We start from the raw sequence: 14,205 nt of genomic DNA on the forward strand, positions 1-14,205 counted from the left end.
ATCTCCTGGGTATTAAACCAATGAACTACGTATATAGTTATGATGATGAAGGATGCTTCTTCCCAATTTTAAATTTCATGGCCCTTGGCGCACAGGTTTTGGTGTTAATCTAATTAATATGTTGTAAAAACGAATGATTTTTTTGGAAAACGTTTCCTTAGCTTCTGGGTATTATGCTAATAATGTACACGTTCTAGGTAAATATTTATGATGAAGAAAGGTGTCTCTTCCCAAAAAGTTAATTTCATGGCCCTGGGTATCGCGGGGGTGGGGGTGAAAGTTTGAAAATAAAGTAATCCTTTGAAATCTGCTCTTTGGTATTAATCAACTATATATGATGTAATAACTTTTTAATTTATAATAAAATTTCCAAAATTTTGAAATATGGGGCCTCAGCGTAGTGATTCCTGTGGTTTATGGTGCACAACTGGTGGTTATAAAGTGAAAATGCATTTTCATTTTATTACTTTGATCTACCTCGCGGTATAAAGTAACCAAAGTAAGCATGTTACGTGTGCGCTTATGGTAAATAATAGTGCTTCTTTCAAAATTGTGAATTTTTTGTCTGTTGGTTTAAGAAGGATATGGAGATAACGAACAGTATTCAATCTCAAAGTCCATAAAACAATACAAAACAAGAGCAGAGCAAACACGGACCCCCGGAACATCAGTGGTGGGATCAGGTGCCATGGAGGAGTGAGCATCCCCTGCCGATCGGTCACACCTGCCGTGTGCTTCTTGTCATGATCAGGAAAAAAACGGAAAAAATCCGTCGTCAATTCAGTGTATAAATAATGGACTAACAATTGGTATGAAAAACGTCAGTCAGCATTTGACTCAGTCATAAATTGTATTTGCTGACAAGGTCATTGTATCGACCATAGAACTTACAAAATGATGACTTTAAACGAGACTGCTGATATTCTTGTTTCATCAACTTGCTTGTCAATGATTTACCTCGTTTCAGAAATTGAACCATATTCAATTGCTGGAAAGTTGTTACATGATATGCAGATGACATTGAGGCCCATGGGTCTCTTGTTTAATAAGACTTTTTTTAGGCCGGTAGCGATATGCTATTCGGGGCGTTAGCTTCGAGTTCGGGAAGCCCAAGGTTATAATTTCTTTTGCCTCAATGAGTCAAACTTAGGACGTGATGAGGAGTTGGCGCGATAAATAAGCATCAATGCTCAATGGGCTGCAGCTGGAAATGGGAAAATTCTGCATGGCCGCTTTATCTGTCAAATTTGGAATCGGCTGTTATAAAAAAGCATAAACAGGATTTATCATTTACAAGTGACACACTTCAATGCCTAGAAACGAATATTCTGTTTTTAATGAATTTTGTGTTTAAAAAATGTCATTCTCACATACTTATAAATATTCTATCATATTTTTAATCAAACAAGAAATCAGAACATCAGAGTCGTTCATTTCAAATTAAATAATGGGAGGGGGTACAAAACTTTACTGTACAAATTAAATTGAAACTGTCACGTTTTCGTTTTCAGATTAACAAAAAATACCGTGACGTTAAACCCGAAAGATCTTCAGGCTGGTTATTAATTCATGTATTTCTAGTTAATCATCATTTTAAATCTGCAATTTATTTCATTTTTTAAAGTAATAAGCTTAAGGTAGGGACTATCTCGTTCATAACACCCTCATATAAAGGAGTCGGGTAAGTAGTGTAAGACCTGTTAACTTTGTTCTTACTTGTACCAGTTATGTTGATGAAGAGAACTGTATAAAGGGAAAATCCAATCTGAAGTTTTATTAATGTTGTTCTGCTTCGTTCTTTAAAATTTACATTAGCTGTGTTTTTCTACTAAGCAAACAGTGAAATTGATTTGAATACCATTTTCGTGTATACTCACGCGTAGAAATATACACGGAGAAACGTGCGTTAACGTGACGTCACAATGAGACTGCAGCGACGTTAGTAAAAATGCAACGATATAGGGCAGTGAGAAATTCAAATAATAAGTATATTTTAGTTGCCTCGAAACATGTAAAATGTAAATATAAGGAATGTTTTTAAAGTTTAGTGTGAATTATTGGTGTGAGAATCAGACAGACTTGCACGTAGGCATATTTTCCTTGAAGCGCTGGTGCGCTTTATGAAATATGCCTACGTGACAAGTCTGTGTGATTCACACACCAATAACTCACACAAAACTTAAAAACATTCCTTAATTCAAGCACAACACTTATTGGGTAAATTGAATCTGTACCTTTTTATTATAAGGAAATATACAGGAGGCTGTATCTACATAGATGACATTCTTAAACGAATGCCATCCATTAATGTTGAATAAAAATATGTGTTTCAAAGGCAATCCAGAAAAGGGTTATTGGATTCCCTAGCTTTGACAAAACCTGGGCAGAATATAAGAATGGTTTTGGTGCCCCTGAACAGGATACATGGATCGGTAACTATAGAATTAATTAAAGTGTTATTTTTAATTAACTTTCAAACTTGACATTATCCTTTTGAAGCAATGTCTTAAATTTTGGATCAAATCAGAGCTCTGATTCTAAGCTTGAAAGATATTTTTCTCGGTGTTACGATTTTCATCACCTGTTGTTTATTATTCAATTCCTAAAAAAATAAATGAACAGAATAAAAAAAAGATAAATAGAAATGGAATTTAAGTTTATTAATTATATTCATCTTTTTTTCAATAACTTAACCAACTAAACTAAATAATTTCAAGATTTACAACAAAATCAACAATATAGAGCTTCAATTTACAATTTGATTATACAGAAGAATATCAATTGAAATAGTGCACATGCATTAATTTGTCTTACGTGTAATATGTTGTACAACAGGAAATGACGTGATTCATCTATTAACAAAGAAACAGCACATATCTTTATATGTTTCCATCACGCTGTTGAATGGCACAATGTTATATCAGTTGTATGATCGATTCTTTATTTCCAATGAAGCTGAGAAGTATAGACTCTTCCTGGGAAGAAATACAGCCGGAACCTTAGGTACGTGGCAAACAGAATAGTATAAAAAAGATTCTAGTACTCAAAACTTCGAACTCTTAAAGTAGAGTTTGTGATTATGGACATTAATGACAATGAATATATTTGTAACCTCAAGACTCACATTGCAAAAAAAATAAAAAGCGTCTCTATAACAAAGGCATTACCTTTGGGCTTGCATTCACGTTTTAATTAAAAAAATATTATTGGTGAAGAGTAACTCACCCCACTTTTACAAAAGTTGTAGATAGATAATATACTAAACTCTATCTTTTTACTGTTTCCGTTCTTACATTTTTGTTATCGTATTTAAATGTATTTTTGAATCAGATATTGTTTTCTAATAAGCGGTATATTTTTCTTCTAACTGGTACCTTTTACATGTAGACTAATGTTAAGATTATTGATAACACTATATGATTTACTCGCTTCTTTTCTACCTCTCTTTAACTCTATAAAGCGTATATTGGTCAATATAAATGATGCATTGAAGATCAATCACTTGTGAATATAATATATTTAACTGCACTGATGAAATAATAAAATTATTATAAATTCTGATAAACTGTTACTAAAATTAAAAAGAAGAATGAACTGATCCGAATTATGTTTGTTCGTAACATTGTTAGGGCTGCAAGAAGGGGGCGGGGCTTCATTTATACGGGAAAAGTTTACAGTGACGTCACAAAAATATGATTTTTATGTATTTTTCGTAATACATGTACATGAAAATGAAATAATTTGAAACTTTAAGCTGTATTAGCGTTATAAACTACAATAAAACTTATCAATGCATTAAAAAAAAGAAATCGCGATGAACATGTAAACATGACGTCATTTTGGTAACAATGACGTATTTCATGTTCTGTGAGAGGCAAATTGGGGAATTTTTCAACAAATAAAAATGTGTTTTATTATTAAATTAAATACTATTTACAGGTTTTAAATAGGCTATTTATACCAATGTTTATCCTTTTTAAGTGCGATTATTCATTAACCGTCATGAGATTGTATTTTATTAATTATGTCGTGTTTTAATGTACAGGTTAGGTATACTTTATATCGAGATGCCTTATAAAATCGTACTTTTGCAAGGGCATACACTAAGCAATACAGTTAAGATGCGCAATGGAAATATCGACAATATTTTGTAAATAAAAATGTATTCATAATCGGGATGGCAATTACTTTTACTACATTATTTTTATTGGATAATCTTTATCATGGTTAATAACTACATATTGGAGACGATTAGACTTTATATTTAGACTTGTCACGTGATTTTAGTACATTTACTTGCAGTAATGTTATTACTTTTAAATTTCACTTAGTCTAGTGCAAGGGCATAAAAAAGTTAAAATTCCAAGCTTAGTTTAAAAATATTTTCAACACTCATTGTATTTTCTGAAAAGTGATGCAATCCTATTTTAATTCTGCAATTTCATTGTTAAAATTATATTTGTATGACCTAATGCTGTATTTTTGCTGGTCAATGGCAGAAATATTGATATAATTAAATTATTTTAAAGATTTCATCAGGATCGTAGCACTTTTCAGAAACCTCAATTCTTCTAGAGTTAAATTGTAAAAGCTTACTTTGATTCATTGATGTATGCCCTTGCACTAGACCGATTTATTAAGACCCCCACATTACCCTCCGATATGCTTACATTATGCTTGTCAAGTAAATACGTAATATACAGAAAACATATTAATAAAATCGTGAAGAAGACATTAAATTCAAGTTAATGGCCTATGAAATATCTGTAAATGATATTATATTTAATTATAGAATACATTTTTCGTTGAAAAAAATATTACTTGATCTGCCTCTTACTGCATAGAAACTACGTCACGTTTTACGCGATGACGTCACATTGACAAGTAGACTATGATCAGTGACTTGTTTATATCTTGTGATGTGGGATGTAATAACGACAAAACAGCATGTTGTAGTAACTTTTGATGTAGTTTGATGACTTCTTACAGGTTAATTTAGCAAACTACCTCATTTTGTGGTATTTTAAAGAATTGTTGTATGACGTATATTTTGTATGATGTCATAGTCAAGTTCTACCGTACAAATTAGGCTCCGCCCCTCTTTTGTAACCTTAACTGTGCTGCGTAAATAAATCGTAGCCATTTTTTTGAATATAGATAAAGATTATTTTAATTAACTTTAAAAGCGCTGCTGCTTTTTTTAAATCGAGAGCGTGATTTTATAAGTACACAAAATTATTGGGAAAAGTCAAACATATTTCTACATTGGCCTATTGAAATTTCAACTTTTAAAACGCAAAGTCTATTCAAAGCAGCAGTACTTTTCAGAAAGTACAAAGTATGAAGGAACAATTTATAGCTTGAATTTACAATTTCAACTGGGGTATGCCCTTGTGATATTGAAATTTGTTATTGACTAACATTCACTACACGTTTTATGCATTCATTACGTGACTTTCCAACGATGGGATCAAACTTCATACAGTACAGAGTGGATTATACTATGCTATTTCCATAAGTATTGAAGATCTGTGATAATAAAACAGTTTAATTAAAATAAATTCAGTTTGAAAAAATCCCCATTTTTGCATGTCTATTTTCCGTCGATTTCTCATAGTAGGCCTTAACAGTGCTGCGTTATATTATTATATTTTTCTTTAATTTTCAGATAACCGGATGACAAACTCGTTGATGCCACACGGAGTGTATGAGCGTCTTGGTAATATAACAATCAACAACCAAGCTCTATGACAAACTTGATGAATTTAACTTTTCTATCGTCAACTACCCTTACTTATGCAGCAATATATCCCCATCACCTGCATGTATTTCAGTTAATTCGATTTGCAAAAGTATGATCTACGTATAAACAATTTCTAAAACAAGGTAAATTATTGACAAACAAGTTGATGAAGCAAGAATATTAACAGTTATCATTTCGTAAGTTCTATGATCGGTACAATGACCTTGTCACCAATGACAATTTTTTATTGAGACAAATGCTGAATAACGTTTTTCATAACAATTGTTAGTCCCTTATTTATACACTGAATTGACGACGGATTTTGATCTAGAATATTGTTCGTTATCTCCCTGTGTTTCATCGTTTAGATTTAAATGGGACGTCATTCAGTACTCCAGATAGGGATAATGACTGGGCCCCTCATGGCCACTGTGCTGCTCTGCAACGTGGAGGTTGGTGGTTCCACAGGTGTTATAGTGCATTCCTCAATGGACTCTGGGCTTCAAAAAAATGGATAAAACCGTGGTTTCCCGCGGTACATTATGGGACACACTTGCGTGGGACATGGATGATGGTTAAACGTATCGAGCGTGATGATTAATTATATATACAAACTGTGACTTATAGGACAATACTGATAATTAATCATGTCTTAGCTTAAAAAACAATTAATTTTGTATACAAACTGTGATTGATGTGAATAGAACAATGTTGAGAATGTAACACATTTTAGGATGATTACTTGTTCTTAACTTTAAAAAAAAATCTTTTTTTTTTTTTTGGAATACAGGTATTTTTTACAAAAGAAATTACTCGATGTAACTTTTTTTGTAGGAATTTCTTTTATTTCAAAAGGTGAAATTTTCTTATTTAAAAATGAAAAGAAACATTCCCATTTTTGTATTTAATATATAAAATCTAGTTGACGGCTGAGTTAAATTAGAATATTGAAATATTTTTCAGATAGGAGCATGTATCAATCTTTTGGGGTTGTTTAATATGTAACTGAGTTATCTGGGGGACATAGGATGCTTAAAAATAATTTGTTTATAATAAAAAGGGAGAAGTCTCTAACAATCTTGTTTATTATCCATATAATCGGCTATGTTGTGATTGCCAAAATCTTAAAACAACATTAATAAGATATAAATGTACCAATTTTGTATGATTATGTATTGTTTGTTTAAGGATGACGTGTTCTCAGAGGACAAAGAATCATGCATCGATGAGAATAAAAAAAACTATTTTATATTGTATACCTATGATTGTATTTATATATTTTGCACTTTAAAATGATTATTCAAATAACCTTCAGTGTACTTCTTATGCTAGTGATTCCTGAATATTTATCTGGATATACATAAATCTTTTACACTATGGTCAATATTACCCTTATTAATAAATGGAACAATTAAGAAATCTCTTCAGATAATGAAATAAAACAGATATTGATATATTATTGCTAAAAATAAATATTTTGCTAAAGATTGAAAAAAAATCTTAAATATTTTAATCCACATTCTCTTTCTTATTTTTCTAATTCTCCGCTAATTTAATTCAATATTACAAAATTCTGAATAATAGGAACTCTTATCTATTTAAAACATAGTAATAAGTTGCATTAGGTCTTACTCGTCTGATTTGAATTTTATATAAGGAATCTAATGATCTTTATTGCATGTGATTTCATAATTTAAAACAAAGCATAATGCAATATTAAGTGAAATATATTTTTCTTACCTTGAAAGTACTGCTGCTTTCCCGAACCCGAGAACATTATTCAGCTGCAGCTTCATAAATGACTTAATCGTAATAAATTTTTCTATTTTAAGTAGTTAAACTTTGAAGAAAGTGCAAGGTTATTCATAATAATTTTTTACTTTTAAATTTAAAGATATACCCTTGAAATTTTTATATGACCTCTTTATGACATGACTTTCAGAATAAGTGACAAAGCTAGACAAAATACAGAAAGGTATCTATAATTATACGCGTATTTATTTTCCGTTGATTTACTCATATGTAAATAGTATGCTTTGACTGTGCAGCATGGTGCTTATAACCAAAACTCAATTGTTATATAATATAATATGATATACATGTATATCTATAATCTTTCTTTTTGTTACCATTTATTCACCATCATACAATCGATTAAATGCTTTTAAAGGTTAAAGGATCTGGCACGGTTATGGCCGAAGGTGGACCCTTCTGAAATGTAAAATTCAGAAGACAGTTGAAAGTGTGATTGTATGTTGTTAAGAAGTTAGAATGATTTAGAATTTTTTTAGTTCCTTGATTTTGGTGTTATTTTGTCAAAATGGAGATACTTTTCAATTAGGAAAACAATGCAAAGGCATTTCCGTTTATCAATTGAAGACAACTTGTCATCCCTGCCTATCAGAGAATTTTATCCACAAGGTGTGTCTGATACAAATACTTGTGTATGAAAAAATTAAATTTGGTAGAAGGTTTTCTGAAACAAAATCTGTCAAATTTGGTTGCCATGAAAAAAAAAATGAAAATTAATTGTTGTATAATGCAAAGAAAAACTCAAACCAGGGGTCATAAGGGGTCTTAGGTTATCTTTTCTTTTATTGATATAATAGTGTGGTGTTGCAAGTAATAAATGTCGTAATAACACCTTTCTTTATATGTTATCTCGGCATATTAAATTTTAAAAAGTAAAATGTTTTCAAAAAGCGGACTGCATGTAGATCTTACCAGTTCCGTTTAAAAGGCAATCACCTTAATCTGCTGATAATTCTTATATACAAATTAATATTAAATCTATATCGTTTACAAGATTTGTATGATAGATAATTTTATAAATTCATATCTGCTGAAGTCTTCTTTATATAATATATCTAACATGAAAACATTGATGCAGCCATCAAGTGTCGCCAGGAAATTAAATGAAGTAAACAATAGCAAATCTTAATCATCATACCGCGATATTTGTGATGAAGACATGCGTGTGAATGAGGAAACATAATCGTGAATATGTACGAAAAGCATCTATTCTGATGGAAATGGAACAAAAGTGATACGCTTTTAAGTTTTACATTTCTCAAATATTTGTTGGTTGCATAAAATGTAAATTTGAATCAGGTGCATGCCTGACCTATCATCAAAATATATCTAATTTAATGAATATAAAACGCCATTACATTTTGAACAGTGAAATACTGTAATTTATCCATTGAATAAGTGCGGGAAAACTCTCGAAATTCCTTCCCCTCACCAAAAGTGTTGTAGAAATACTCTTTTGCCTGTTATTTGATAGAAAACGAGTTAGAAAACCATTCTGTCATTTAAAAAAACTGTCAAAGTTCCCCAAATATGTTGCTGAAATTCATGTTTGCAATGTTTTTCACTTAGCTATGACGACTCATCCGCTCAACAATGACGCCATGTAGCCTACGACTGCACTACATCAAAGAAAATGTAATAAACATAAAATTCAATGTTTTGTAGATATATATGGAACTTATTTCACTAGTGAGATGGGATTTTTTGATATTTTCACTCGTGCTTCCTGTCCCATTCGTGAAATAAATTCCATATTCTTCTACAAAACATTGAATATCCTCAATATATAAATATATTTTTATTTTCTGGTTCTTTGCATTCCTTTCTTTGTTTTTTTAAGCAATATGAAAAACCGAATGCGTATGGAGCACTTTAAAAGTTCATTTTAATTATATGTTTATGCTAAATCATAAACCTCAACCATGCATAAAGACGAAGCCCGATGATATCAATGTTTATATGGCAGGTTGTTTTTTTTAATGAATATATAATACAATAAAGATATCTAAAACGACGTATCTGTTAATTTCGAGCATCTGGTTGCATTTAATTTTGAGAAAAATGTACCTTTTAAAATGATATTTTATAATTATTACTATAAATTGGCTAAAATAAAACAAATGTTTTTGATAACTAACAAATAAAAGCTTTTTATATGAGTAGTAGCGATTTTACTACAAGATTCCCCCTTTCTGTTTACTAACAAGCACCTTAAATCAAAAGCAGAAAACATTTTCTAAAGTATCGAAATATAATCACATTTAATATATTTGATTTAACATGAGCTACTTATCATATCGAAATAATGATTAAAAATACTCGATTATGTGTGTTTGTCATAGAAAACTTCCCTGCCATTTTTCTTATTTGTTTATTACGACAAGCAAAATTATATTATCGATTTCCGTGTTTGACATGACAAATTATTTGGGAATGAAATGCAACCCTCTTCTTGGTATGTACATTCTAAACCTTTTTTTCATTGTACGAATAATGCATATACTCTGATACCACTCTGAGACATCAATGTGGAAAATTGAGTGTCAACATAAAAAAATATGTTGTTTACTTAGTATTTTGTACTTGGTTTTTGGCATCGTTTAATCTTGCATTTTGCACTGAAAAAACAGGTCATTGTCATCTATTTTTATCCATAGCAAAAGACTTGGATAGGATAAAGTAACACAGTTGTTTGTGTATTTGTAATTGAGAATATATTCTTCTTTTGGAAAGCGATTGAATCCCTCAAATAGGGCACATGTATGACTACACAAAAGGTATCTCACGAAATTGTTAGGCATTCACTTTTTACACCAGTGTAAAATCCTTATTTTTTTTTTATCATTCTTGGCTCAAAATTTAAAACTTATTTATGATTTGGTTCCGCTGTTTGTTTTTTATTGTTAATCCAATCCAATCCTATTCTATCCTATCCTGTATTATACAGCAAATCAGAATCGAGTAAAGGTTAATTCGTATTTCAGAATAAATTAGAAAAAAGAACAGGATATAAACACGTTTACCGAAGAGATATTAACAAAATTAGAATATTTTTACCGGTCTTTCCCGCTGTCAGTCCTGGGTATGGATCGTGTAGACGAAATTATTCAAATGACAAATAACTCCTACAAATCTTACATATTTCCTACAACTCTTTGAGAAAGGATGTGGTTCCTCATTTGAACAAATTAAATTCCTCCCCACAGTACACCCTGTGGAAAGTTTTGTTAAATCTGTCTAAGCTGATAAGGAGAAGAAGTGGAAAATGTATGTCTGCGGTCGGATGCAGGACAGAATGTGGTCGAAAAATGTGCTAAGCTAAATTACGTGAATATTGATGTCAATTTACAGGTAAAGCTAGGGGCATGAGAGGCATATCGCAATATATGGGGGAAGGGGGAGGGGTACACCGTTACTACACATACTGTCGTATGTCAGTATATATTGTCATCGACGACAATTTGTGCTCATGCAAGCCTGATTTCCCTCCTTTGAAATGTACGAAGTAATGTACAGTCACACATCTGCACATATTGACGTCGACAAAAATATGTACATTTCCAGAAACATTGAATGAAAAAAAAAACTTTGTACGGTTTGCACACGAATTACATTTACAAAACTACGTAAAACTAACATAATCACAAACTCTACGACGACGTATATCATATACATTGAGATCAGAGACATTTTGTCGCCAGTATCATTATGTACTATTATTTATACTTTTCATCTAACGACAATATGTGGAATGATAGTGGCAAATTGCACCAAGATTATCGTATTGTGCAAAGCGACAAAATGCACCATGCTATCCATTTTATCCTTGTAATCCTAATAAAGTATAGACCACCTCCCCTTTAAAAGTCTAAAAAAAAAAAACGTGATCTTCTTATCTCCTTTCAGTATAATTTAGCTACTAAAGCCAATAACAACATATTGAACAAAGTTAAAATGAAATGTTTCTTCTTTATCGTGCCTCTTCTATCAAAACAATTCCTATATATCATTAATTTGAACTCTTGTCTTTTTGTAAGCCCTATCTTTCACCTATGATCTAGACTTAAAAAAACTCGAGTCTGAAATCAGTAAAGAAAATCTTATTAAGGTGTGTTCATCACATATATTTCCGTCACAATGTTTGGCTCTTATCCCAAAACACGAAAGATACTTGTGCCAGGTTTTTCTTTTAAATCGTGGTTGTGGTTCTAGATAAGTCATTGGAATCAAATGTTAGGACAGATAATCCTCTTTAAGCAATATTAGTTATAACGTTTGACCGGACTACCAAATGGCAACAACATATACACCTTAATCTTTATTCCTTTTAACAGGTAAAATAAATCTCTTCAAGGGTATACGCCCGAAGTTTACATTTTTTATGAAGGTAATACCCTTCTTCTGCAAAGTCCCTCAGTTGTGTCAAACGTACAAATGTTGTCCACACCATTCGTTTCAGCCTCACATATAGTCTGGTTATCTAAAAGTCGAGCACATCTTAAACAATTCACTTCCCGATTGCTATCATGTAGTAGGCAAAGAAATCCGATACCTCGAATAGCGGCTGAAAATATTAAAAGTATTTCAATAAAACAATTAAATGTGCAGAATATTGTTTAAAAATTCTTATGTCATAGTTTTAAATAACGAAAACAAGTTTATTGATGTAGGACAGCGACAAAAACGCACATTACGTTGTATAACATATTTTCTCAGTCAGTGTTAATAAAAAGAAGAGACCCAAGGGCTAAAGTTATTATTGTGGCACCTACATGAATCACATAGATCAGGGTTTTACATCATATAATGCCCGACATAGCAAAACTTTATTCCGACACATTAACGATTCAATGTTTTGCGCGCAATTCAGTAATTTCTTTTAAACAGTAAGAGATGTAATAATCAGAAAATCAAAACATGAATACTATATAACTAAAACTGTAAGCAAACAATTCTACCGTCTTTCATTTTTCAAGGCATAGCATGGCGCACTTATCTCTTACTAGTAATTAAGGCTTCATGCTGGATGTTCGATAATCTCAAACAACGAATCGTTTTTTAAGGACATATGATACAAAACTGTTTAAAAAAAAATAAAAAATAACAACATGAGTTATGTTTTAATAATAAAAATGAACAAGTTTTCCTGTTGTTGTTAATTTTTTATTCAGAGTTTCACAATAATAAGATTTTCACAGAAAAACTATCTTCATTTGCCCTATGATTTTTATGAATTTTTGTATTGTATTTTTTAATGGCAAAAAAGAAAAAAAAATAAATATTAAAGAAAATGTAAACAAGTTTGCTACAACTTTCATCGAAAAAAAGAAAAGAAAAACAAAAACAGAAAACTTAGCCAGTTTTTTTTTTGACGCTGTAAAAATGTAAAAATTCTTAGAATTTAAAACAACAAACCTATTTTACACCTGCTTCAATATTACATAAGCTTCATTAGTATTGGATGTTGATTAAAATTTTAAAAGGTTGAGATTCATTAACAACCCAGATTTTTCCCCATTCTTTGAAAAAAAAATCATGTTTAATTTACCAGCATTAGACAAAATGCTACAAATGAATTTCTCGCCAGATTAAAATATATACAACTTGTGTTACGAATCAGCTTTACTCATTTTAAATTGGTTTATTATCTCTGTCTGAAAATTTAAATAATTATTCCATTTAACAAACTGACCTAAATATATGTCTGTTTGTTTTTAATGATTTGTACCTAGTGTCCCTTTTAAAATTTTGCCAAATTTTACACTTAAGATATAAGGGTTCATGAATGAATTGGTGCGGTGAACATAAATTCTTACAGTCTAAAATCCTCAATGAAAATATTTTATCTGTTTAAGGACATTCGCAATGTAGATTGATTTTTTTCTCCATGGAGCTGAAAATTAGGTTCCAATTTTCGAAAGAACTGTGTCCTACATTTTAATGTCTATATAAATGAAAAGGACAATTTTATCTGTAAAGAGAGTTTTTTTAAAACATACAAAATAAAAGAAAGATATCATGCTGTTTAATTAAGGTAGGACAAAACACCCGTGGATTCTATTTTAACCCATTTCTTAAAAAGTATTGGAGGAAAAAAGAATAATATTACTATATTGACAACAATGAATGATCTCTGAAAGAAAAATAATAAGTTTTGGCATATTTGCGTTATATTTTGTGAAAAAATCAGAAAAACCTATATATTGGTCACATGGGAGCTTACATTTTGGTATGTGTTTACGCTATCTAAGTGCAATCAACAAGCATGTAACAGTCTGCTATAAAATACAGTGCAACTTTTGTTTCATAAATAATAGAGGGATGATATTTGGAGACACATATAAGGATTCTTTATTCTTTATATACTACAAAGGTCAAGGTCATATCAAGAGGTCAAAGGTCAAATATTGTGACGTCATCTACTGAACCTTTAAGTTTTTTTTGCCATTGAATTTTTTATAATCGCCGAAATATCTGAAACCATCGGTTCAATTTTCTTTATTTTTACACATTTTATTTTAGGACCCATTTGAATCATTCTGTTGATTTTTTGTAAAAATTGAATTATACATTTTCTTTTAAGAAAACTTAAACTGTCGGATATTTACATGGGAATTTTCAGTTTCTGACACAATGTATATTCTATTTTA

General features: G+C 30.8%; 1 protein-coding gene across 1 annotated transcript; it reads left to right on the forward strand.

Annotated features, from left to right (window-relative positions):
• The first annotated feature begins 2,317 nt into the window (after positions 1-2,317).
• On the forward strand, positions 2,318-6,468 carry LOC134249880 (ryncolin-4-like). The gene is made up of 4 exons (XM_062732242.1): positions 2,318-2,432; positions 2,836-3,003; positions 5,669-5,719; positions 6,112-6,468. The coding sequence occupies exons 2-4, from the start codon at positions 2,913-2,915 to the stop codon at positions 6,342-6,344; spliced, it is 375 nt and encodes a 124-aa protein (XP_062588226.1). The 5' UTR covers positions 2,318-2,432; positions 2,836-2,912; the 3' UTR covers positions 6,345-6,468.
• The last annotated feature ends 7,737 nt before the right edge of the window (positions 6,469-14,205 follow it).

Source organism: Saccostrea cucullata, unplaced genomic scaffold (genome assembly GCF_032062105.1).
Source record: "Saccostrea cucullata isolate Sc308-1 unplaced genomic scaffold, CSIRO_AGI_Scuc_v1 ctg23602, whole genome shotgun sequence".
Taxonomy (NCBI): Eukaryota; Metazoa; Mollusca; class Bivalvia; order Ostreida; family Ostreidae; genus Saccostrea; species Saccostrea cuccullata.